The 27,750-nt window shown below is 37.4% G+C and overlaps 1 protein-coding gene across 3 annotated transcripts in view; it reads right to left on the bottom strand.

Moving 5' to 3' along the window:
* Nucleotides 1-27,750, bottom strand: part of LOC138169222 (protein FAM169B-like) — a 112,444-nt gene that overhangs the window by 61,151 nt on the left and 23,543 nt on the right. For 2 of the 3 annotated variants that reach the window (XM_069098500.1, XM_069098501.1), the window contains exons 2-3: nt 7,078-7,213; nt 2,837-2,936 (exon numbers count right to left, since the gene is read on the bottom strand). In XM_069098500.1, coding sequence (XP_068954601.1) covers nt 2,837-2,936; nt 7,078-7,213 — 236 coding nt within the window. The remainder of the gene's footprint in view (nt 1-2,836; nt 2,937-7,077; nt 7,214-27,750) is intronic. The other variant, XM_069098502.1, reaches the window with a different exon arrangement.

Here is a 27,750-nt window from a genome sequence, read left to right as displayed (position 1 = left end):
TTACTGGGTCCCAAAGTCCAGACTGCACTGACCTCTCACTTTGTCCTTTGCATCTATGTGTTGATAAATCTGGAAAGGGCCAGAGCTGCTGCTGATTTGGAGTCCCTCCGGCTGGCGGCTGGTCAGGCCTGCCCTGGGGCTAAAGCCTTGGCATGGGGATGGGCTCAGCTCCCAGAGCCCTGCGCTGGCCAATGCCTGCCGGCCTGCCAGGCTGTCCTGAGTAGGAGGTTAGCTTCTCTGTGTCATTTTGTGGGTTCTGCAGCTCCAAAGTTTGTTTACAGTCCCCTTTTACATGGATTGAGGAAGGTGGAGACGGAGCCCAGCGGAGGTGCTGTTTCTACTCTGCCATCTTGACTCCACCTCCCCATTCTTGGTCTTATAAATCGAGGGCAAGGGGGAAATAATAATAATAATAATAACTAATAGCCAACATTCACTAAGTACTTACTATGTGGAAGGCAAGGCATGATGCTAGGCACTGAACTACCAAAAATCTTTCTTGGTGATAACATTTTTCTATTTGGGGGAAACAAAAAATCGTTTTCTTAACACACTAAAATCCCCAAGCACCATCGAGAGAGTTTCAGAGAAAACTGATTTCCTGTGCACTGACCAGAAAGAAAATTAGGGAATGATTTAAAAGTCCATTTTAAATCTATTTCTCTAATCTGAAAGTAGAAAGTTAGCAGTTACCTAGTATCCTAGGGGACAAATTAGAGCCCATGAGTGACTGTTAAATGAGTTATGTATTTTTATCATATGTGTGATGTAACTGCAAGAAGCATTCCATCGTACAGGAGATCAAGTTAGGGGAGATATGTTCATATAGTATTAAGTAGGATATCTAGCTATTGTATATTTTGAACTGGATATCTTATAGATATCTCAAATTCAATGTGTAGAAAACACAAGTCATTACTTTTATCCAAAACCCATCCCTCTTCTGGGTTTCCCTATTTCTGTCACAAGCCCTCCCAGCCTTCCTTCCAGTCATGAGGTTCACAACCTCAATGTCATACTCTGCATCTCATTTTCACTTATCTCACACATTCATTCGATCAGCTGCAATTTCCTAATTTAGTCTCTCCCCCTCTCCAACCCATATTCCAAATGGATAAAGCACAGGTCTGACCACATCATTTCCCTACTCAAAAACTCCATTGGCTCCCAATTATCTCAAGGATCAAATATAAACTCCTATATTTGTCCCTTAAAGCCTTTCATAACCTGATTCTAGTCTACCTTTCAATCCCCTAAATCCTCTTGCTACACATACAAAGTGGTCTCTTACTGTTTGTCACAGATATCATTCCATTTCCCCTCAGAAGTTAGTGCCTCCCTGCCATAAATTACTTTGAATTTATTTGTATATGTGGCATCTATAACACACATATACACAGTGTAAGATCTTTGAAAAGAGAATTTTCTGGGCTCAGGATAGTCTAATAGTTTAGTTTCAATACAGGAACAAATAAGTCATTGTCAGTCATTCAAAACTTAGCAAAAAGAGATTTGCTAAATCATTGCAGGAGAAAGATATTCAACAGGAATAGGTATTGAGAATACCTCAAACTGATTCAGCTGAGTGAAGTTTACTAATCTAAATTGCCTATCTCAATCCACCATCCAAGCATCACATCTCTTCTAAAGCTCTTCAAGACTGTACTGTACTTAGGTGACCAAGAGGCAAAGTCAGCACCTTAAGGATTGTCTCAATATCTTTCAAGGAAAAAGCTAGTCCAACTTGCAAGGAAGTCAAGGTAAAATAAATTGTTCCTGTGCCACAAGGCCTATTTCCCTTTAATCTATATATCACAGCATTTAGCACACAGTATTGATACTTTACGAATAGTTAGGGATTGTCTGATTGATTGAATATGCTTGCTTTCTATATATCTGAACTTTGTAAAAGGCCTCCCAGTACCAGTGGCCCATTCTGTTGATCTACATTTGTGCTAAGGTCATTCTGCTGAGCTAGATATAGTACATTTATCTCCTGGTCTGACTACTGCCCAAATAGCCTCAAAGGGTTTGAAAAATGACCATGAAGAGTGACTACCAGCACCAATCATACGTACAACAAGGGTAAACATGGTAAAGATGCTTCTAGGAAATAATGAGTTGGCTCATTTACAAAACTTTGCTGAGTGCAAATTTAAATTTATACACTGTTTAACTAGACAATATTGAATTTTAGATGGAAAATATCATGAAGCCAAAAACAATCTTTTCTTTATTTGATAACTTGATGTATCTATTCACCAGTTTTGAGGGACACTCTTATACTCTGCAGACCCTCCAACTCAAGAAAAATACACTGATTATAGTACCTTCATATTTGGCCGTATCACATAATCTTACAAAATGGGCACCCATAGATATAATAATACATCGTATAAAACAGAGAGTAAATGGAATGCCTTCCTCCAAAAGATTCCATTTAAAAAGGTAAAAGGTTTCTACAAATGGACTTTTTATAAAGCTGAAGGAACTTAAATAACACCTTGGGTTAGGGAGAGCTAGTCGTTGTCCAAACTAAAAGTAGAATTGAGTTCTTGACTTCCATGACTGCAGAAGTAATTTTCCTGATTTACTACCCTTTGAATATTATCATTTGGGAGGAAACTGCTGATGTGAATCTAATACAAATATTGACACAAACATCAATCAACAGGCACAAAGATATGCCACATGGTTCCTAAAAACTCTGTAAAATATCAGCTTTGTCTTGATGTTCTCAAGATCATAAAAACACCACTTTCATTTTCCAGTTATATTCATTGCTACACCATTAACACAGGATTCTTACTTCAATGCTCTGCTAACAAGTACTAACCTGTCTTTCTGTCCTGGGGTTTAACCAAAACCAATATTTTACATTTAGGTTCATCACGGTACATAGGAAGGAAGCAAACAGAGGCATCTTCAAGTTTAACCTACAAAATTAAAAAAAATTTTGTTCTTTCATCCTGTAAAAGGTTACAAGAAAATGCTTTGCTAATGAAAGTATATTCATCAGAAGTACAAAATTACTGATAGGTTAATTTGACAGGACAACATCCAACTTTATTAAAAAAGACAAGTAAATATTCCTTTCTTCATTATACCCCCAAGCAATTTATCATAACCTATCTCCCTCTTTTGCACAAATGTTCCTCTCTGTTTTTTTCTGTCCACATATATACATACACATACATACAGATATCTGTAGAGAAAGGATGGATATATATATAATAGGATACATTTATTACACATAGACTATTATAAAAATATATAATATGCATATATACTACATAAAGACTATCATGCATATATAAATAAATACATATATATATATATATACACATATATATGTGTGTGTGTGTGTGTGTGTGTGTGGAGAGAGAGAAAGAGAAAGAAAAAGGGGGGTGAGAGAGAGAGAGAAGCCAAAGAAGGCAGTAGTACCTGGGGAACAAAGTAGGACTTTTACAATGATAGTGATTGTGTTTAATCTTAAAGGAAGCCAGGAAGGCCTAGGTTAGGAGGGAGAGAATTTCAGACATGGAGAAGAATACAAATGTGTGATGTACTGTACTAGTACAAAGGTGTGGTGACTGGAGATGGAACATTATGTGTGAGGAATAGCAAGTATGCGAATGCAGCTGGGTTGTAGAGTGCATGGAGGAAAGAAATGGGTTCCAAGGTCACTACCTCATCACTACCCTCAGCCTCTCTGATTTCAGGGTGGGACCATGAACTCCAATCTCCATTTAAGGAGAGAGCTCAGCTCAGACATTATTATATTATTATTTTTGCTATTATTATTTATGATTTTTATTATTACTTATAATAGTATTATGTTATTGTTGTTATTTTATTTATTTTTGTTTTTACTATTTTTACATGCATATTACATGGTAATAGAATCCTTGGGGACAGGGGCTGCTTTTCTTTTTTCTTACTTGTAATACCAGGGCTTAATACAGCACATAGTAGATTCTTAATGACTATTTACTGATTGACTAATTTAAAAGACTGGAAAGATAGAAATTTGAAGGTTGCTAAGACCTTCAAATGTCAAACAACGCTTATATTTTATTGTAGGGGTAATAGGTAGCTATTGGAGTTTATGGAGTAGGAAAGTAACAAGGACCCAGATCTGTACTTCAGGAAAATTGTTTTCATAGCCATGTGTGGAAGCTCCAGTGTATACTAAATGTAAAATAACCCAAGCCTTCTCTCACACCCACTGGTCCCAGAATAAGATAAATGCCTTAAGCTGTATCTCTGGCTATATTCCAGGCAAATAATCCTGGGAAAGTCATATCCCTCCTGGTGCCCTGCAATGTTTAGATTTGTCTCATGGGCTGGCACTACCAAGAACAATATTCCTGTATTTTCCCTTGTTTTGACTATTAGTACCAGACAAAGACAGGGTAGTATGTGCAGGGTCCATGACTTCCTTTGGGGAGGAGAGAACACCTCTCAAGCTTTCACATCCAAAAACATTACAGTTATAATGGGGTCCACTGCTACCCACTGTGAAGTAAAGGGTCATAGGCCTTCATTATAAATTCTGTTTTGAGAATTGAAGAGTTTAAAAAAAGACAGGGGGAAACCATGCCAACTACAGTGAACAGCAAATGGTTTACAAGAGTTTCCTCTACCCCATCATAGCAACAGAAAACTCAGGGCCCTTCTGTTGTTTTTCTGCTTTGACTTTTTTTGGTGATTTTTTTTTAAAGATCTATGAAATTCTTGGTTATTTCATGCCATAAAGGTGAATAAAGGAAACATTCAGATCTTCAAATCACTTTCACTGGGAGCTATATTAAGTTACCTTGTTGCTCAAAGACCAGTTTTGAGTGGACAATGTCAAAGTGGGGAAAATCCTTCCTTATGAAAGCAAAGGCAATCCATGGAGCCAAACCAAAGAAGGCTGGAAGAAAAACAAGCCTCCACACTTCTTCATTTGTGACTCTACTCTGTCTGCATTTACTATTCTGCCTGGTTTTAACTCCAAGGAACAAGACAGACCCAGGCCAGGAACCCCTGTGAATCTCTCTTCCCCCTCCCCTTCCTACCTTTATTTAGGTGTTGTCTTTCCCGCCTCCCCCCATTAGACTGTAAACTCCTTGAGAGCAGATTATCTTCCTTTTTATTAACTGTATCCCCAGTGTTTAGCTCAGGGGTGGGAACCTTCAGCCTCAAGGCCACAAGTGGCCCTCTAGGCCCTCAAGTGTGGCCTTTTGACTAAATCCAAACTTCACAGAACAAATGCCCTTAATAAAAGGATTTTTTCCGGAAAACTTGGACTCAGTCAAAAGGCCGCACCCAAGGACCTAGAAGGTGACATGTGGCCTAGAGGTAGCAGGTTGCTCACCCCTGGATTAGCATATCGCCTGGCTGGACTGGAGAGATTGGATTTGACTAAGAAATAGCTTCATATCCTTGGAAATTATGGATGCCAGGGAATCCATCATTTCTCATCTTTGTATCCCCAGCACATAGCACAGTTCCTTGCATGGCAAAGACAAGTAATACATGTTTTCCAGATAGAATGGACAAAAGCCAAGGAGTTTACCCCACATTCTCAAGGTCAAAGTAAAGGCCAAATCCTTTTACCAATTAGGATACTCAAGCTTCAGGCCATAGATGGTATGAAATCAAATGTCTTTTTTTTTTTTTTAATCAAAACTTCCCTTTTGGGCTGGGTAGTTACAAAACCCTGAAGGCATTTTCTTTGTTTATATCTTAGGAAAGCAACTGGCTGGAAGAGCTGTATTGTTTTGTAGGATTGGGGCTGAAGACATAACAATAAATAACATTCATAATGGTGGGGGAGGGAGAGTCCAGGGAGGATATGGTTATACTTTTAGCCACAGATAAAAGTGAAATCCTAAACAAATGAAGGCTGAAACTTTTATATCGTCCTACCCTGTTAAGATTCCCCCTCCATCTCACAAGCAATCCACAACCCCCTTACCCTAGCCCATAAGAACTAAAACCAAAAAGATGAAGGGTTCCAGATGAGTTAGGGACTCAAGAAAATGCCTTCCTCTGACTTTATTTGGTTCCCTTTCTAACTTGCCATATTACCTATATTTCCACTAGAGGGCACTAAATGAGTGTCAAGTCTGGGGCCTCCCCAGGCAAATCATATGAAAGTTACACCATATGAACTGGCTTCTTCTGGGAATGACTACAAAATATTTGTCTCCAAAATCTCAAGGAAGCCGCACTGTAAACTGCACAAACCATTGTTTTAATTAACTCTGGAACAGCTTCAGTACAGTGTAATAAACCATATCTTCCTCAGCCAAGCCTTTCAGCCTGCTGGAGGGGGCCTCAGCTGTGAAAATAGCCAGTATTTGAGTTCAGAAGTTGTAAATCTGAATTCTCATACGTTACAAAATGTGCTTTAAAAACAAATAAACAAACAAATCAGCCTTGAAGCTGAAATGATGTTGGCTTACTTGATGGTACTACTCAAGTTTATGATTAGCTGATGCAAAAGCAGTAAAACAGAATGACAATTTTAGTGCCAGAAGACCCTTAGTGACAATTTATTGTGATCCCTTCATTTTACAGATAAGGAAACTGAGGCTCAGAGGGATGAAATAACTTTGTTAAGGTCATAAGGCCAAACAATAGCAGAGGCAGAATTAAAATCCTCTTCTCTAGCCTAGATGCTCCATAAGGAAAAGAACTATGTGTTAGGTAAACTTCTTGCCTCCTATCTGCCTCACTTTGCACAGAACTCTGTATCCCATAGGTGCTCAATAAATGTTTGTTGCACTGATCCAAACTTAGGCCATTGAAATCTCTGCCCACTACTCTTTGCCTGACATAATGCTGAATTATGTGATTATTTTCTAACAACATAGGTTTTTTTTACTTCTCCCACTACACTAGTCTTATACATCAGAAAATTTGATTTCAAAACAAATGAACCTCCTATCTGAAAAAAAAAATGTTCACAATCTTGAAGGAGAGATAAATAAAAAGAACAGCACAAATTTCATCATACATTTCAAGTTGGAAAAGAAGAAAGTACTCATTATCTGTCTTTCAATGCTAAGAAACTTGTCACATTACCTTTTCACCAGTAGGAAGAGAATAGTACTTGGGAGAAGTACCAGCTTGTTCCCCAACAGTGGAATAGTAGGCCACAGATGATTCCAGAGCGACTTGGGGGTTATCTTCCAAAATATCCACCGGGTAAAAGTGTGCTAAGAGAAAATGACAAGGAGCTTAGACTGATTTGCGTTAAAGGGGAAAATCTCAAATATTAAAAAGGATTTAAATTTCACGCTCCTGCTTCTTCAAATGATGCTCATTTGTAATGAAGAGGAGCAGTAGCAGCAGGCACTCAGGGAAAATAGAAGACAGTCATGATGGTCGGGATTGCACCAACATTGATGGTTTTGAGTTAAATATGCACACTCATGAATGCCTGCAGAAGACTGAGCATTCTGTTCAAGAGACCAGGTTGCTAAAGACATCCAGGAATAAATTACAGAGATTTCCATTTCCATCACAATTTCTCATTTATAAATGTTTGTTGAATTGGATTGAACTGAATTTATATTAGGATGTGGGCTTCCTTCTCTATATCTATACTTTCAACACTCTCTGTGTTAGCTTCGACAGCAACCAGCAGTGGCCACATTAATGAACAAATCACTTGAAGGCTTATGCTTCTTTGCATGAAAAATAGCTGGGGTTAATTTGGTGATCCAAATTCCAATAGGGATTATTGTATCCAACCTCTTAAATTTGCTGCTTCCTGTCCTTAGTTGTACTATTTCATTAGTGCCCGCAAATCTCAACACAGTAATACACTTTACCTTAATGGTTAGTCCAAATTCTCAGTCAAACAAGCAATATAGAAGTGTGTAGGCGAATGGGCAGATGGACTAATATACCACATATACCACATTTTTTCAAGAACTTATACCTTTCATATACTTTTTCTACCATTACATTTTTAAAATAAAATCAAGAAAATTGTTCCACTGTATAATTACACCCACCTACTCATCACACTCACACACACACACACACACACACACACACACACACGCTCCAACTACTTTCTCTGGAACAACAAATTCCTTGTTAACAGGAGTTTCTCAAAGCAGTCTGGTCTGAGTTAACAAAGGTTTAATTTAAAGGAAAGGGTGAAAGCATTCCATTCCATCAGCTAGAGCTAAGTTCTTTCTTTCTCTCCTGGGCCATGGTTATAAAACTGTAAGGTGCTTCAACATTATAAGAGAGAAACATCCACAGGGAGTTAGGGCTCCAATTGCTATCTGATCCTTCTAGATGAAAGGTGTGTATAAATCAAACCTAAAACTAAAAAGATCTTTCTATATGTAAATGGAAGGGGGGAGGGAGGAGTGTGTGTGTGTGTGTGTGTGTGTGTGTTGTCCATGTAGGGTTATATGTGTCTACATTTGTTTGTCAAAATATGGCTGAAAGGGCCATCTACCCTTCTCCAAGGGAGACTTTGATTCCTACCAGTGGAGGGGGAAGAGAGCAGAGCAGGAGAATGCCATAAGAAGCTGGTTATTCTGTTCTCGTCCGCAAAAGGGCACCAGACTAGACTTTTAACCTATCAGACCTCCCCAAAACAGTCTTGGAGAAGCAATTCTTACATTCAAGCTGGGTTCTTGATCTTAATGAAAGAGTTCTTAATGAAGAGTTCTTAAAGAATTCTTAATGAAAGAGTTCTCTAAACTATATATTCCTTTCTACTACGTCAGTTATACAAAAACTACACATAGTGAATAGCAAATGGACCCATTTATCTAAGCCAATACCAAACAAAATCAGATAAGGATGAGAATATAGCAGACCATACAGAGTGAATGAGATCTCTCACTGGAAGCAAGATATCTCAGTTCATCTAAGAGAGAAACCCAGATCTCATTCAAGGGGAAATCCCCTTAAGTCTCTGGTATAGTCAGCTGAAGTGATTAAGGTACCTGCTCCTCCACATATCAGCTTCTTCCTAGAGTCTTTCTCTCCCTTCAGGGACATATCTCTGAAGAGAATCTAGAACCACATGTCTTCTCTCTTAAAGTCAGAAGCCTGAAGACCAAGATCTCTTCTTTCTCAAAATCTGACCCAATCTGCCCCTCATGCTGGTGGAAAGCATTAATCAATCTCCACCAATGAAGACAATCTTATAAAAATGAGCCTTGAGCCTTTGGTTCCATAAACATCCTTCTAGCCACTTCAAAATCACCACCCTCTTCCTATTTTCTCTTCTCAGCCTTACCCAGTGCATTCTTTTTTATTTTTTAAAGTAGATTAAGGAATACCCAGGAAGAGTGAAAATTTAGGGTTCAATTTTCAAATTCCAATTAAATTTTGTACTCACAGTCTTGCCTTTAGGCCTATGGTAGCTTAATTTCAACTTCACCCTGAGTCTGTGGGCACTACCCGTGTTTTCCCTATAATAAGACCTATCCCGAAAATAAGCCCTCCCCTTACTGTGTAAGATTCCTCTAAAATAAGCCCTCCCCAAAAAATAAGCCCTATTGAGATTGCTACTGTAGTGAAGGTGATCCCCTGCGCTACACGCAACATTACAGTACCCTCTGTATGCACCATCCCCCCCTCCCCCGGGTGAAAAGCAAGCCTCGCTCCCGAGCTGCATCCAATCAGAGCTGCAGCAGTGAGCGTGTCATCCTGTTCTTCCCCAGTAATTTGCTTGCTGGCGCCATTGAGAGCAGTGCCGAGGAGGAGAGCTGAGGCAAAACAACATAAGCCCTCCCCTGAAAATAAGCCCTCTGGTGTTTTTCTTTCCAAAAAAATAGTAAGACAGTGTCTTATTATCGAGGAAACATGGTAATAAATTATATGGTTGAACTGCACTATATCTATACAACTGGCTCATAGTTAGCACCCACTTCTAAATCTCCAACTCCCTTGGTCTTCATTGTCTCCTTCCTAGTCACTATTTATAGTAGCAAAACAGGCAAACATCACTGTAGGTAGGCTGTAGGAATACTACTGGGGGTATGACACTATTGTTCTCTTGTGTAATATTTTTTTAAAAAGAATGCAACATTTCATATATACCTGTGTAATGGGAATGTAAATTTTAAAGATCTTCCCTGCCCCTAGGCTAAAGTGCATCTGGAGCCTGGGGTGGGAGGCTTGTTTTTCAGTAGATACTTCTTGATTGGCCAGTGAGTCAATAAGGTTGTTACATTGTCTGAGCCAGGAGAAGGCTATATAAGCCCTGATGTGTAGCTTTGTTTTGGGGGCTCACTTTGAGAAGTGTTCTGTGATTTGATCTGGATTCTGGGCAGCCGTTGTCCAGAGCCCCCCTGGCTTTGAAAAACCCAGATGTGGAAACCCAGATGTTGATTTGGTATAGATGTGATGGTTGGACAGTTTGGAAAGCTGTCTACTTGATCTGTTTCTGTCTTGATAATTCTGCCTGTATACTTTGAAGTTCAGGGTGCTGACCTTTTTCCTCTGAACGAGGTAAACGATGTGTGTTAGACTGATTAAAGTAAGCTTGTTAACCCATTTTGAGTTGCTTTCCTTTATCAAAGCAGATCCAAGAACCTGTGGTGGCAGCAACCCTGAGGATGCTTGGGGTGCTTGCTGCTACAACCTGAAGTTTCAACAGTTGACTACTGAAATTACTCATTTCTTTCAAAGGCTTCCAACTGGTTTCCCATTGGAATGCCAATATAAAAATGTTTACTATATTACATTTAGCAAACAAAATTAACAGGAGTTAAGAAGGAAGGGAATGGGGCCACTTTGGTGCTATTTTGGTTATTCCCACCGGTTAACTTTAGGTAGCAATCTTTTGGATCTCAAAAACTCATTTAGACCAGGCCGGATGGATGGCTACTTCAATTACAATCTCTGCTAGGCTAGTGACTATCTGCAAGGCTACTTTAAAAGACTCCAAAAAATACCCATGTGTATCATCTTAAGAGACAACCTGGAAATCAAGTTCCTGCTTGACAACAGGTCCAGTTGCTGTTTCAGAATAGTTTATTACCAGTGTAGAGAAGACAGAGGATCTCCCAACTTCCACTCTAAATCAGGTAGGCACATATAGGAAAATACACACAGTATCTGACATAAGAACATTATTAATGGTCTCCTGTAGTGTGACTGAGCTGAATCCAGTCATGGGCACTACCCCCTTTACACATTCCTTTCATGCCAAGAGAAGGAATAAAATCCTCAGGCCACTGTGGATTGGGCAGAACAGCTGTGTAAGGAAAGGCCCACACCATGGACCCTAACCACACCACACCCTGATAGGTTGCTTCCTTAAGTAGGTAGCCAGTCCTCCAAGGGTTTCCCAGAAAACACTGCAGGCTGCAAAACATCTTCAGGAAAATATTAGTTAATAGAGTTCAAAGAAATGCATATGTATTTTACTGCTTTTGAACCATTTAATCACTTTCTCTTTAGGGTTAAATTCCAAATCTGCTAAAAGAATTAGGGATGGATTTATATGTTCCATGGATAAAAGAATTCTACTCTAGACATTCTCTTATTCATATACTATCCCCGAAAACCCCCAAATTAAAACTTTGTAAGGTCTGGTTTTATTTGTTGTTGTTGTTTAAAATAACAAACACTTGAGTATATATGAGATGTGAGGTTTTCTATTTTTCCTAAAAACCTAACTGATCTTTATCAGGCATTAAATTACCATTATTAAAGCTCATGAAAACAGCAAACCACACTTTATCCATAAAGTCCTCTAAAACAAATGGCCATTTAAAAAAAAATAATCTTATAACCTCCTTACATATTTTGAAGATTTAATTGTGAACCATACTTCTTGTCCCTTTACTGGCTCAGCTGTGCTTGTGAACAGTGCCAGGTTGCCAGCATAAATTAATCCTCATAAACAACAGTGAATGTCGGGAAAGAGGTGTGCGCTGTAGAATATTTTTAACAGTCGCAAAATAATGTGCCACATTTGCTAGTTTTCCTTTTAAAGAATCGCTTTCAAATGAATTCCTAAGGCTGGAGCCATTTCAGCTGCTTTGGAATTCGGAGACTTAAAGATTCCATAGGACTCAAGAAGGCAAGGGCAGATTTTTAACCAATTAGAAGATGGGATTCCTTTAAATAGTTTTATCATATGCAGCAGTGGCACAAGAGTGTACTGTGTTCTCCAGACCTAAAAGGGTGTGCTTTAAAAGGGCAATGTGTAGAATGGGTTACCAAGGTTTTTTGTTGTCTTTTTTTTTTTTTTAAGTAATAAAAGAGGGCCTCTTTCTGAAGCCGCAGAGGAGGTACCATATAACCATAAGGAGTATAAATTTAGAATCGAGAGGCCTACTGCGTTGTAGGGATTCCAGACATTCCAACATTCACACATTGCTTCAGAGCTCAAAGGAGCTGCCATCTTAAAGAGTCAAAGCTGGTAAACAAGGTCATTACATCACAGAGGGCCTGATTCAATGGGAACAATGAAAAGGAAAGCAAGAGCTAGGTAGGGATTGCTTGCCTTCCCTGGGACAAATGAGTTCCTTTCTGGGAAAAGAAGGGATAGGAAGGGGCAAAAACTTGGGTAAATAAATCAACACATAAGGTAACAGTTACAATTTTCAGAACTTTTAAATTGATGTATATCTTTTCTATATTTGAACTTTTAGATCAACATATCTCTTTTTTTCTTCCTCTTGGGATGGATATCCCCCCCAGCTCTTCCCATCTGAAAAGTTCTGCAGTTCTACTCATACATATAAAATAGTTTGGTTGAGTTTCTGGAAAATTTAGAGCTTGTGAAAAAATGAGTAGTAAGGGAGCTGGACAGAATACATCCCCTCCCTGCTCCTGGCACCCAAAGTGGCCAACACATTGCAAGGCTGACCTACAACACACCTGCTCTTTTCGGTGAACAGTCCACACATACTTTTGCCAGTGACCTAATCTGCTGCCTTTATGATTTCATTCCCTACTCACTGTGCTGAGTTACGAGGTGGCTTTGTGGAGTAAACAAATATCTGACATTTTTACACATTCACTGGAGGCAAAACTGAGACTGCCAAACTCATTTCACTTGTGATCGAAGACAGATTCAACTGCGGGTTTCCAGATGTGAAACGCTAACATGCTTTAATGGGTTGAACTGCACAGGAAATATTTTTCCAAAGCCAAAAGAATGTAATCTTTTCAGTACAATGTAAAATGCTTTTATGTAAAAGCACACAGTTGAAATTAAAGGTTCCTTTTATAATGCATTGCAGACTGTAAAAAACTGAAATTCCCAAACAAACCCCTTATTTAAGAATTCACTTTCAACCTATGTTTACAAAGTCACTCCAAAAACAAAGAAAGCAACAAATTTAAAGCGTTCTTCCAGAAATAAATACAATGTAACAACCTTAAATCACTTTTTTTTTTCAAATATAGCGGATGCTCCTTCTAGTATCTTTAAACTGCCTGCCACCTTGCTTTTTCAATAGCTTCTTCAATTAATATGCTACATTTGAGAAATGTATGCATCTTATTCTTACATGGTTATTCTGTCACTACTTAATTCACAAGCCAATTAAGTAATGCAAGTCCTAATAATCAATTACTTCTCCAAGCAGGAGGCTCATTTGATCATAAACAAAATGGCCAATATATGCAGAAGATGGCATATCTAATTTTAAGTAGGGTAAATTCTCCCCACCTAGTCATTAATCCAAGATAACGTGCTATGATTACTCATATTATAGACCTTCTTTTGCTTTAGTCACTACCTCATAAAGATACATCAGTACAGTTTAATTTTAACAAAGTAAATTTTTTTTGTGTCTTCTAATCCTAACAGTGAGATAGTAAAGATACCTTAAATAGTAGTCATGCTCCCAAGCATGATAAAGATATATCGGTACAGTTTAATTTTAACAAAGTAGAATTTTTTATCTTCTAATCCTAATCGTAAGACAGTAAAGAAACCTTAAATAGTAGTCATGTTCCTAAGCACTCTGAATTTACTAAGAGTATATATTTGGCCCTTCCATGTAACCAAGTCCAAATGGCAAGTAGTCAAGAGAAAAGCTTGTCTTAACCCACTGAAACTAAACAACAGGGATAGAAAATTCATTTTTAATCATAGGTCAATGATAACTTTAAAAAGTGGGTTTTCTGAAATAAACTTTTTTTGACTTACTTTTCCTGCCAAGGTATGGTTTTAGTATTTATCAAATTCAAGTTAATCATTTATAGTCCACTTATGACAGCTCTAAAACTCTTAATGGGGGAAAAAGCTACACTAAAATTTCACCTAGGTAACTACTACCTGGAAATTTGGATTGGGTCTGGAAGGGTTAATTCAAGAGCAATGGAGAGTTCAAAAAAGGAAGCGATATACTAGAGAAAGAGCCTGAGTTAGGGGTGGCTAGGTAGGGCAGTGAATAGAGCACCAGCCCTGTAGTCAGGAGGACCTGAGTTCAAATTTGACCCGAGACACTTAACACAAAATAGCCATGTGACCTTGGGCAAGTCACTTAACCCAAATTGCCCCACCTTCCCCCTGCAAAAAGAAAAATAAAAGAGCCTGAGTTACAATTCTTTTGAGTAGTTATAACATGTGTGATTACTAATAGTTATTCTACAGGAAAAACTACAGCAAAAGAAAATAAGCAACTTCAGTATGTTGCAGTTTCAAAGGATCCAGAAAGTCTATTTAAACCTGATATTATCATGTCATACTAAGATACTTAATAGAAATGGTCCTTTTCCCCCTCTTTTCAAGGTTTCCCCTCAAATAATAGTGATTTTGTATTTAGAAATTAGTTTTCATCTAAAATAATTTGAAGTGCATAATTTTACAGAAGGAATCCTGGGAGAAATACATAATGTACTCAAAATCACATAATGGGCTTTCCCAGGTACTTCTGGGAGACTTGCTCAGCTTCTCACAGGAGGATGTACCAAGCGCTCCCTACCAAAAATGAGAAAGAGAAGTCTTTTTTCTATTTCGCTCCCGGACACTGGAGAAGGTACCCAGTAGGGTTTATCTAAAACATAGCCGTTACAGATCACTGCCACCATGCTACAGTTAGGAGAGCTTACCATGCCCAGGTGTAGGCTTCTTGTCCACATTCTTGAGAGTTAGGGGTAGGACAATTACCGCACTTGAAGGCTGCCTGTCTATACAGGGGGACTAAGAGCAAACATGAAGCTATAAATCACCTTGTCCTCTCCCTTTCCTTTACTCTATTATCCACTCAATTGACAAAGCCTAGCAATTCTACTCAAATTGGCTCTTGTCCTTAATTGAATCTCCTTGGGAGGTAAAAACCATCTTGCCTCTGTATCAATATAGAATAAAACTGGTACAGAATTAAAACATTACAACATCCTTCTATCCCTTCCCATGACCTCTCCCTTGAGGACAGAGACCATTTTCACTTTTATCCTTGTATTTTCAGCTCCTAAGCATGTTCTTTCCTCTTAATAGGTATTTAATAAGTGCTTGCTGACATTGTGACTGACTGATCTCATTTTATAGATGAAGGAACTGAAGCTTGTCCAAGTTTCTGGGGCAGAATTCAAACCCAAGTCTTTCTGTCTCCAAGCTCACCATTCACATATTGTGCCAAACTGTAATTGAACCTCTCTGAGCCTGTATCCTCACCTGTAAAGTGGAAATATCACCTGCTTAGAGTTGTTGTAAGGATCAAATGAGATTGAGAGAGAGTGCTTTGCAAACTTTAGAGCACTACATAAACAATAGTAATAGTTGATACTTATATTTGTATGAATTACTATCACCATAGGCAGCTAAGAAGAGTAGTAAATAGAGAGCTAGACATGGTGAACACAGAGGTGCAAAATCCTGTGTTCAAATCTGACCTTAGACACTTACTAGTTCTGTAACCCTGTGCAAATCATTTAACCTCTGTCAGTTTTCTCATCTGTAAAATGAGGATAATAGGGGTGGCCAGGTGGTGCAGTGAGTAAGAGCGCCGGCCCCAGAGTCGGGAGACCTGGGATCGAATCCGGGCTCAGATACTTAGCACCACACCCAGAAATAATTGGCCGTGTAACCTTGAGCAAGTTACTTAACCCCAACTGCTTTAAAAAAAAAATAAAATGAGGATAATTGTACCTACCTTCCAGGGTTATTGTGAGGATAAAATGAGATAATATTTTCAAAACGCTTTGTAAACCTTAAAGTGCTCTATAAATGCTAGCTATTTCTATTACTATGATGACATAACATTTCAACTTAGCATCAGAGAATTTAAATATTATTATAACTCCTCATAACATCTTTCTGAAATGTGTAGAAACTGGTATAATCATTTTTTTTTAAATAGTAGAATGAAAAAAAGGAAGGCTAGAGAGATGGAAGACCGTGAATGGGACATAAGGAAGCACAGAATTAAGGAACAAAGGGCAGAAAGCACTTTATTTCCAGTACTCAACTGACAAATTGTTCAGTTTTCCCCCAGATCAGAGGTAGGCAACAAGCAGAAGCAAATTAACACTTCGATTTGTTGGAGATCATCTTTTTTTTGCCAAAATATTCTTAGCAAAGAATTAAAAAAAAATTGGAAGACAGAATGCAGAACATATTATAATTCTCTAGCAGATGAGCAAAATTATCACTGAACAGCAGAAAGCTTTACGGAAGGTTTCCAGGTGGTGTTGGTGGAGTTTTTATTACCAAGTAATTGACAAGGAGCCTGGTGCTCTGTTATCACATATTTAATATTGGCCAACTTGCAGCATGTCATTGCCTTGGCTGAGCATAAATCGTTTTGTCCCAAATCTAGGATGGCAAAATGTGCAGATGATTTTATACACAGCCCACTCAAAGATTTATGTAATCCCAACTGCTTTCAATAAGAGATTCTGATACTTTAAACATGAATGCCTCTTAGACATTTGATCAGTAGGTCCAGGACTGAAATATATTACGCCTTCTAGGTTCAAAAGGAAATACTTGGGAATGAATGCATTGGAATCACAATCCAGACACAGGTAAGGAAGTGCTGTCTAAAACACCTGCCCCCTTTTCTGAAAGAGGCCAGAATGATAACAACAATAAAAATAGTTCACATTTTATGGAGCATTTCAGTCTCAGTTTACAAAGTGATTTACATACATTATCGCTCTGATCCTCACAATCATCCTGTGAGGCAGGTACTATATTTACCTCTGTTTTATAGATAAGCAAACTAGGGCTCCAATAATTAATAATAATAACTAGCATTTATATAGCACTTTAAGGTTTGCAAAGTACTTTACATATATTAACTCACTCTATTCTCAGGACACCCTTGGAAGGCAGGTGTTATTATTATCCTCACTTTACAGATGAGGAAGCTGAAGCAGACAAAGGTTAAAAGACTTGCCCAGTCACACAGCTAGTAAGTTCCTAGAAAGGAACTTGGGTCTTCCCGACTCCGAGTCTAATGCTCTATGCAATGCAAAGCCTAGCTGTCCCTAATTCATTCTAAGTTGTATCCCAGGTCATCCAACTGGTATCTCAGCATCATTTGAACTCAGGTCTTCTTGACTAACTCCATCTCTGGATGCCTATCGCTCCGCTCCCTCTCTGAAGAGGGACCTTTGTCTTTGAAAAAGCATGAAGCCCCTTCTTCCCTTTTCCCTAAACTTAAACCATTCTGACCATGTGGTTATCATTAGGATGCTCTATTTGTTTAACCTTTAAAAGGAAGGAAGAGGGCTTTGGCTCATGGTTCAGAAGCACATACAGAACCTGACACTTCACATCCTGAATTTAACTGAGCAAATTCATGTAAAAAATTCCAATTTCGCTCCCAACGTGAGGATGGCATGTGATGGTGCTGAAACTGCCAGAGTAATACTATGGCATGGTATTTGTTCAACATGGGTTTGGGTCCTGAACCACACACAGCCCTGTGACACAAATAAGAAAAATAGTCTGTTCCAACTGGATTACTGTTCACTCTTTTATAAGAGAAGTGCATTGAATTTCTGCAAGCTTCTCCCCATATCATTGCTTCCAATAGGCAAAATATTTATTCCCAAAATCACAGTCCTGTTGTATAAATCTCTTACCAGTCAAAATTTACCATCATGTGGAGATAATGTTGGGTTTTCAAAGCTTATTTTAAGTTAACATGACCAGTCTAAAAGTGCTTCAAGTATGGGCCAGTGAACGATTCTGAGTGCCTGTCAACCGAAGCCCAAACTAGCTAAATTCGGTGAAGCCTTACCACCTGAGAGTTGGTGAACGGGTAGGGGATTTGTGTAGGAAGCAAGAATTAACAACACTTTATACTACAGCATGGAAGGATGGTCATGTGTATCAGTAGAGGAAGGAAGTATCCTCACTGATGAAATCAAAACTCTTTTAAAGCATCATTAAAACAATTAAAGGTTTCTGGAGAAAGGTAGTTAAATGGAAGAAAATATATAGTGGAATTAAAGAATCAATCTGGCTTCTGATTAAATTATTGGGCATTTTGGGAAAATTCCATTTAAGTATTAAACATCATAAATGTATGCTCCAGGACTTACTGATTTACAGTGAATCGCATGGGGACTCCTCAGCTCAAGCTCAGAAGATATTTCCTTATCAGGTTCCAAAAATTTAATGAAATGCAGTTGATCACAATAACTCAGTCTGGTTTTATTGTTGTTGTTGTTTGGAGGGGAGAAAGCAAGGCAATTGGGGTTAAGTGACTTAAGGTCACATAGCTAGTAAGTGTGTTAAGTGTCTAAGGCCAAATTTGAACTCAGGTCCTCCTGATTCCAGGGCCAGTGCTCTATTCACTATACCACCTAAGCTGCCCCTACTAACTCAGTCTTAAGTGGATATAAGTAAGGATCTTCTGAATAGAACTGAAAATGTGGTTAAGGAATACATTCTCACTAATATAGGCAAACTTTAAACAACATAAAAAAATAGATATTGGACCTGTGATTCAACTGGTATAAGGAAATCACAATGAGGAAGCTCTGTTTACCACTGCTGAAACCTTCAATCTTAGAGAGTTGGCTAAAATTCTAAAAAAACTACTTGTCTAAGGTCAGACTGCCAGTATGAGTCAGAAATTGGATTTGGACTTAGGTCTTCCTGGCAAATTTTAAAGCACTATATAACTGTCAGTTATTATTATTAATAAAATTTATATCATTATAAATTTAATTTAAAATGGAAGGCATAAATAATTCAATTCAACTTTTTAAAAGGAAATAATCGTTTTAAAATGTGCATGTCTTCTAAGTCTAGATTTTTATATATCAGGCTTTCAAAAACTGGGACTCATAAGTAATAATAAACTGAAAGCAATATAATCAATATCTAAATGAAGTATTAGTGACATAGCTATTTTCATAGAAAACAAATTGATGAGCATATTAATGCAAATCTAAGAATAACTTTTGGGTATCATTCAAACAACGAAAATCGTTTTTTCTTTCTGTTGAAAGAAACTTAATCAGTTTGGGCAGAAAACAAATGTTTAAAATATTTCATATGCTAACAATAATAATAATAACTAGCATTTATATAGTACTTTAAGGCTTAAAAAGCACTTCATAACATTATCTCATTTTATTCTCACAACAACCCTTGGAAGAAGGTGCTATAATTACAGATTTAAGAATAACACAGACGGATGGCCTTATTAAAACTGAAGAAACTGAGACAAAGATTAAGTGACTTGCCTAAGGTCACACAGCTTCTAAGTGTCTGAGGATGGATTTGAACTCAGATCTCCTTGATTCCAGGTCCAGAACTCTGATCTATTGTACCACCTTAATGCCTCAAATCAATGAGATGATGCTAACTAAACTGATTTTAAAATTTAGTGCTCTAACAATCAAACTACAAATGAGTAACTTTGTAGAACTAGACAGAAAAATCAAATTTATTTAGAAAAACAAAAGCATTTGAAAGAAAATAATGCCTAAATGAGTAAAAATGAAAGGGGCACAGCAATATTATATCTCAAACTATTTGGAACTGGTTTAAAAACAGGAAAGTAGATCAATGGAACAGGCTAGATGAGCATGCCCAGAAACAAGCCAACACAATAACACAAAAAAAAACACCACAAACAACATGGGGAACCACTGCCTAGTTAAGAAGAGCTTCTGGGAAAACTAAAAATAGTTTGGCAGAAATGAAGTTGAGGCCAGCAGCTTAGACCATATACCACCACAAGCTCCAGATGGAGATGCAACATAACTTTAAAGGTCACATCATTTAAAAAAAATTTTTTGAAAGAACAAAAGGAGAAACATTTTGCAACTAGAGCTTATGGGGCAAATTCTTAACTAAACCGGAGATATGGGTTATCATAAAAAATAAGAGAAATTTTTGATTACTTAATTATAGAGCTCTAATATAAATAAAACCAATGCAACTAGAATAAGAGGAAACACTATGAATGTTTGCATTAAATCCCTCTGGTAAGTCTGATATTCAAGAAACAGGAAGAAAATGAAAACAAGAGTCATTTTCCAAAAGAGAATTGGTGAAAGAATATCAAAAGTGCAAATGATCAACAACCATGAAAAAAATTCTCCAAAGCTCTAGTAATAGAAATATAAATGAAAATTATGGAGTCTTTACTTCATATCTATCCAAGTGGAAAATATGATAAAAGACATAAACAGTTTTAGAAAGTATTAGGAAGTTGTTGTTTGTCTGTCATTCTCAAAGATGAGGTGATGCCATGGACACGTACCAAAACACTCCACCACTGGTAGAAGTGAAAATTGGTCTAATCATTCTGGAAAATAAATTGGAATTATGTGTTAACAGTCCCTAAACTGATTACACTCAGAAACTTCACTACTGGATGGATATCCCTAAGGAGGTTAATGACAGAAAGAAAGATCCCATATATAACAGAATGTTCACAGTAGTACTCTTTGGATTGGCAAATAACTGGAAACAAATACCTGCCTTTTATTTTATATATAAGGAAATGAAGATCAGAGGAATTCAATGATTTGCCCAACAGGTCATACAAGTAGCAAGCAAGAGGGTCAGGATTTGAACTCAGGTCCTCTAACTCCAAATCTAGGCATGTTTCACTGTACCCTATGTTACCTCTTTTAGAAGGGAATCACTTAAATGTGTACCAGACTGAGTTATATCCTGGGTAACAGATATAAGAGGGGAGAGATGCAAATCTTATCAACTTTACAATGAAAATATTTTAGCAAGAAAAACACCTGAAAAGCTAAATACATATGTAAGCCAGTAGAAGTAGAAAAGCAGAGAAAGTAAAAGAAGTAGGAAAATAAATCAGTCAACAGGCATTTATTAAGTGTCAAATCAGATGGATGGATTCTTCATCTTCAACTATATTCCTATTGTTTAAAGCTATGTAAGCCATTTTGCTGTCTGAGGTTCCAGAATAAATTATTTCCATTCCCCCTCATTGTTCTGAGAGAATTTTGACTCACCAGATGGCCAGGTCACTAGGTCTACTCCTTTATTTAAGTTTACTAGATTTGCTATTTAGGGGGAATAATAAATTAGCTGACTGCAAGAAATTGGAAGGGTTAAGCCTAGTAGTATTCATGATGAGCAGCTACTTGAATTCTTGTTACTAAAGACTACCCTGACTTCAGCAGGAGGATGGTATACTTAAGGAAAGAAATGTTTGAGGGAATTAAAAAGTCTAGACATAATGGCAGACAAGAGGAAGTATTAAAATCCACAACTGTAGAAGATTTTAGTATAAAAAGACAAAACACAAAAATCTGTATTTTTCCTGAAGAAACAGAGAGACAGAGAGAGAAAGAGAGACAGAGAGAGAGAGACAGAGAGAGACAGAGAGAGACAGAGAGAGAGAGAGAGAGAGAGAAGAGTGAAAGGGGAAAGGACAGAAAAAATACGGCTATTCAAGGACCTACACATGACAGATTTTTAAAAGTCCTGGCAAGTACACAGAGAAAGGAGAAAAAGTATTTGACTAGTTAAGATGGACCTAAAAAAAAAAAATAAGATCAGAAAGCATAAAGAAGCAAAAGAAAGAACATGTTAAATAACAGCAAGATTTCTGCCGCCGCCCCCCCTTTAGGGAAGTGAAACTTTACTATTAGATGATGGCAGATAATCCCAAGAGAAACCATGGAGTCTCATCGAATTAGTCACTAAAAACTTGACAGAGGGAAGCCACTGAAAGGATATGACAAGGAAAAAGTAAAGCTAAGCAAAGATAGACGCTTGCATCTGTCAGCATCTTCATTATTAATTTTTATGATAAATAAATTCAGTTAATGGCCATCACTGATCAACAAATTAATAGACTGTGTCAGTGAGTATTCTTCTGTTCTCTACCTAATGGTTTTGTTCACTTTAACTAAAAGGCTATTTTCCTCACTGATATAGTGAAAGGGTGGAGGGTTTTGTTGTTGTTGGGGTTTTTTTAATTGCCTTGAGAACAAAGAAGGTAACACAAGCAAAATTTATCTTTGTCAAGTTGCAACAAACATCTTCATTTTGGTGTGCTTACATCGCCAAATGAAAGCAGGAAGCATCCATTAACCACTAATTAGAAAACAGGCAAGTCAACACAGAAATAATATACTCTAATTTACTGATCCCTTATGAGCTTTAGCCATTATGTGCATATATATGTATATATATATACACATACACACACACATTCACACACACATACACACATGTGCTACAGAAGACATCCATCAAAAATTGATCTCAAGGGACAGTGAACAAAATCAACAAGTTAACAAACGCAAGGGATCATGGCGACAAAGACTAGACATCCAGAAGAAGAGCAAATAGAGGAAATAAAAGAACATAAGACCCTCTTACATTTATTGTACAATTATAAAAATGTATCTGATTTTGTAGAGCAAAATTTTAAGGCTGTTCTCTAATAAGGAGCTTCTCATCCACGCTTCAAGTTCATTAAAATGCCATGATAAATGCAACCACAGAGATTATCTTGTTCAACACTTCCTTGGTGTTCAGTATCATTCAAGGCATAAAAAAAGAGAAGTGCACACTGGCCAAACATGTCCATCACAGTCAAAGAGAAGTCTGACACACAGTCCAGATGGCATAGGAATTCCCTCTAGATAGTTAGGTCCTAATGGGGTTCTGATTACACCAAGCACCCTAGTATTACCAAGCTTCCCTATAATACTATATTATAGTGAGATTGAGATCACTTTAAAGATTTAAGCCTAGCATTTGAACTAGAGACCTGTGATTTCCCCTATATGAAGGAACTCCCTCTACCAATGCATGTGGGCATTTCTTCTGCAGCCTATTAAAAAGTTGCTTAAAACACAGAAAGGTTAAGGGACTCAACCAGGTTTACACAACCAGTACATGTCCAGGACTTGAACCCTGCTTGCTCTGGCTCTGAGGCAAACTAACTCTCTAGGCTTCACTGCCTCTCAACAATCCATATAGGAAAAACTAAATGAATTAAAAATACCTATTATTCAGACTATAACATAGTTTTATGGCCAGTCCATTAAGTTAGCCCACTAGTACACAGCTTGAACAGGCACAGTAAATGAGCAATGAGCTGAGGCCAGAATTAAATAGGAAGAGGAGAGTAAGCTAGATTATATTTTGGGAATTATAAAATGTTTTCAATGATTCCCATCTTGATACAAAATTGTTATCTTTTTTAATACAAATATTTTCCAAGTAATGTTAGGTTAGAAATCATGAAAAAAAACATAATCTCAGAAGAATCAAAATCATGGGTGATCCAAAGGACAACAGAAAAACACATGGTGGGCACCATAGCCTATGGCAAGCTTCCAAAGGTGAACTCTGGCACCATAAGTTAGCACTATACAGGATGTAAAATTAAGTCAAATCGAATCAAGTCAACAAGCATATACTGAGCATCTAAAATCAAATCAACAAGCATACATTGAGCATCTATTATATGCCAGACAGTGTTCAAAGTATATAAATAGGATATAATATATATATATATAATTTTATATAATATATAAAAAGGATATAAATAAAGTGGGGGAAAAAGCAGTCTCCATTCTCAAATACCTCACAGTCTAACAATGTAGACAACATGAAATAACTACATTTGATTAAGCAAAAATAAATAACTATGTACAAACATAAATTAGAGATAATCTTCAACAGAAGGTATTAGCATGAAGGGGAATTGGGAAAGGTTTCCCTGCAAAAGGTGAGATTTTAACTAGGATTTGAAGGAGATCAAGAGACAGATGAAAGAAAGAAAAAAATTCTTCCAGGCAGAGGGGACAGCAAGTGAAAATTCCATCAGATAAACAGAGTGTTTTATGCAAGGAACAGCAAAGAAACCAGTGCCACTGAATCATAGAGTACGTGGAAGGTGGTAAGGTGTAAAAAAAAAACAGAAAGGTAGGAAGGGGCCATGTAATAAAGAGCTTTAAAAGTCAAACAGAAGATACTTTTCATACCATCCAAGAAAATTATGATTGCAAACAGAGGTGGGTCAGTCATGTAATGAAAGTAATGGATAACAGACAGACATTCTGAGCTGGTAGGTACAGAATCTTAAAAAATGTTAAGTACAGAATCTAAAAAGAACTCACTGAAGGGCTCCAGTACAGTGGAAAGATGTTCTAAAGAATATTAGGGAAGAAAAACAAACAAGAGTCACAGAGAATGAGAAGGCATGGGTGTGTTGCAGTCTGTGCCAACAGTAGAAGCATCTCACTTAAGTATTAAGGTGTGCATATGTGTGTATATACATAAAGATATCATATATACTGTATCATATGGGACACCCATGTATATAATGCATCGTGTATTATGATATAGATAATGCATGCGCCCAAAATAACATTTAGCAAAGTACTGAGATGATGTAATTTAGCACAAAGTAGAAAAGGAAGCAGATGATGGTGTCATGAAAGGAAGGCTTGTACAAATGGATAAATTGTCAAAACATGGAATAGGATCCAGAACAGGTGGTAGAGCCTCACCCATTCACTAGCTGTTTCTAATGCACTTATCATGCAGTGAAGTGTCCAGGTGCATTGATTAGTGGCTTATTTTGAAAATGCAATATAGAGATGGCAGAGAAGGCTGTGCTTTGCTAACTAGAACTGGGATCATTGTTAAGTTAAATAAAAACACAAGTCAATTTCTGAAAATAAAAGACAAGTTTCATTCTGAAGATTCGTTGGACATAAATACAGACATCACAAATGCACATTTATCGATTTGAGTTTTATTCTGTGACCCTATACAAGGGATAATGTTATGACAACTCCTATCCATGAATTCCCAATAACTGAGCATTTCTCTTTCAGGATACTGTAAATATGGCATACTCTCATCTTGCTAGTTTTTCCTATTAAATTAAATGCTCTCAAGTATTTAGGAATCTCTCTATCTCTCCCTCTCTCTCTCTTCCTCTCTCTCTCTCTCTCTCTCTCTCTCTCTCTCTCTCTCTCTCTTTCTCTCTCTCTCTCTTTCTGGAAAGCCTTTCTAACAATTCAACCTATCTGAAAATGGGATGGGCGCCCTCATGGGTGCAGCGAGCTCCCTGTGATTAGAAATGTTCCAATCAAGACTAAAACAACAGTTTGTTGGGATAAGAAAGACTCATGCATCAGACTGAAGAAATGAACTTGAACTTTCTGATTCTGAGACTCTATGGTTCTTTTGGGCACTCTGGGTGTTGCTAATGTTCTATTTTTGGAAGGAAGAGTAGTGGGCTACATAATTTGCCTATGTACTGGATATGAAATTGAAATTGAGAAAAGAAAGTGAAACAGACTGACCAAAATCAAGAAAGGGCAAAGAGAGGCAATGAAAAATACACAGCTAAAATACAATACTTGGGCTTTGCAGAACCTGTACAGCAATATACCTCTATACTTATGATTATATCTACCTTTGAAAAGAGAATATTCAAACTAGAAGCACAAACTATTTAAAGGTATCTGGTTTGTAAAAAAAAAAAAAAAAGACCATCTAACTAATAAGCCTTGCTTCAAGAACCTACCAGATCTGAAAATTGCTACCAGGAATGCCCTTAGGTGAAACTGTCCTAGAGTTATCTTTATTTATTTTTGTATGCCACATGACAACAAATGAAACTTAACTAAGATGTCTTAATTTGCCATAAATTGGTCATACAGCATAACAATGAGATGTCCCCTCCTATCTCATGAAGGTGTTTTTGAACTTCACAGGAATGAATTACAAATAAGAATTATATCAGTGTAGCTGTTTGCCATCTGCTGTCATGAAAACAGCTAATACCAGTCACTAGACTGTAGTTTAAAAGGTTAGAAAGACAACATGTAAGTATCTGTTTCCCTCTCCATAACACAGCAAGAGATTTCCTACTTTGGTTGAAGAGGCCCCAACTTTCTGCCAGTCATCTGATCACTCAAAGACTATGAGTTATTGGTATGTCTATGAGCCCAGAATTAGAGAAAATCAAAACTTCATTTGGAGCCATTTTGATGACAAATCTTTTTTCATCCTAGGCACATAAACTTTAGCCATTGGGGGTTCCCAAATCAATGAATCTAGGAATAATAAATAAGACTTTCCATTTCTTGAGCTACTGGGGCAAATATTAGACCTCAGAGGTTAGATACATTTGGGATATATAGAGCCTAGGCAGTCTCAGAAAAATAAAAAACCACAGAAATTTTGTTCTTCCTAGGAGAGGGCTAGAATGAGAATGAAAAGGAATAAGCATTCCACCCTACCAGCAGGACTGAATATATCTCAGACTCTTTTTAGCAAAACAGTCCAGGTTCTTTCCAGTCTAGTCTTCAATAATTCTATCCAAAATAACAAATATCTTTTAAGCACATATCCATATGCTAGGCACTCAGGATATAAAGACAAAACGAAAAACAATAGCTTACTATAAATAGCTTCTATAGGTGAAGGGCAGGTACACAGTGTAAACAGATAAGATATATAAGATTATCTGAAAAGGAAGGATGGTGTAGTAACAACCACTAGGAGCAAGAAAGGATTCCCAGAGGACATAGAACATGAGCAAGGATTTGAAAAGATCATGGAGGTAAAAAAGTAGTGCATTCTAGACAAGAGGATAGCCTATGCAAAGGTATGGGAGGCAAGAAATGGGGATGCTGACTTCTGGAGAACAAGTGGGCCAGCTTGGGTAGAATCAATGGTGATTGACCATCTACTATATCATGGAAGATACAAAGATAAATCAGACAATTGTCCCTACCCACAAGTAACTTAGCAGAGATGACTTATATACAAATAACTATTATAGAAATTAGAATGGGATAAGTATGTGGGAGGGGTACAGAATGACATAAATTTGAAGGAGGGAGATAAATCAAAATCCAGTCAGGCAGAATCTGGGAAAATAGGCTAAAATGTAGCACAAAGCAAAGTATGCATATGGGCATAAAGTGCAATAAGTGCAGAGGAAGAAAATAAACCAAAATCCAATAAGGCAGAGTCCGGGAAAATAAAGTTATATTAGAGCTCAAAGGATTTCTCTGAGTAACTTTCATCTCCTCTAAGTAAATTAGCAAAAACTGATGAAAATATCTGATAAGGGAAGAAGTGAATCTGTCTATTTCTCTGAATCAGAAACTCAACCAGGAAGAAACTTTAGGTTATATTCACTAGTATGTGACCAAAAGTCCCATGGTAGTTCTTAATACTTACACAAACAAAAGAAAAGTAAATTCAATTATCCACACTAAGGAAGGAGAGTAGTGAGGCAGACAATTCAAAATAGTAAGATAATTTTTAAAAATCAACTTTAAAAAATATTTTTATACTTTTTTCTACATATGGGCATC

This window comes from Petaurus breviceps, unplaced genomic scaffold (assembly GCF_028583685.1).
Source record: "Petaurus breviceps papuanus isolate PSGF00001 unplaced genomic scaffold, PetGlider_PUasm1.0 37, whole genome shotgun sequence".
NCBI classification, from domain to species: Eukaryota; Metazoa; Chordata; class Mammalia; order Diprotodontia; family Petauridae; genus Petaurus; species Petaurus breviceps.
The sequence above is the reverse complement of the archived record's forward strand: the minus strand, read 5'-3'. Positions and strand labels throughout refer to the sequence as shown.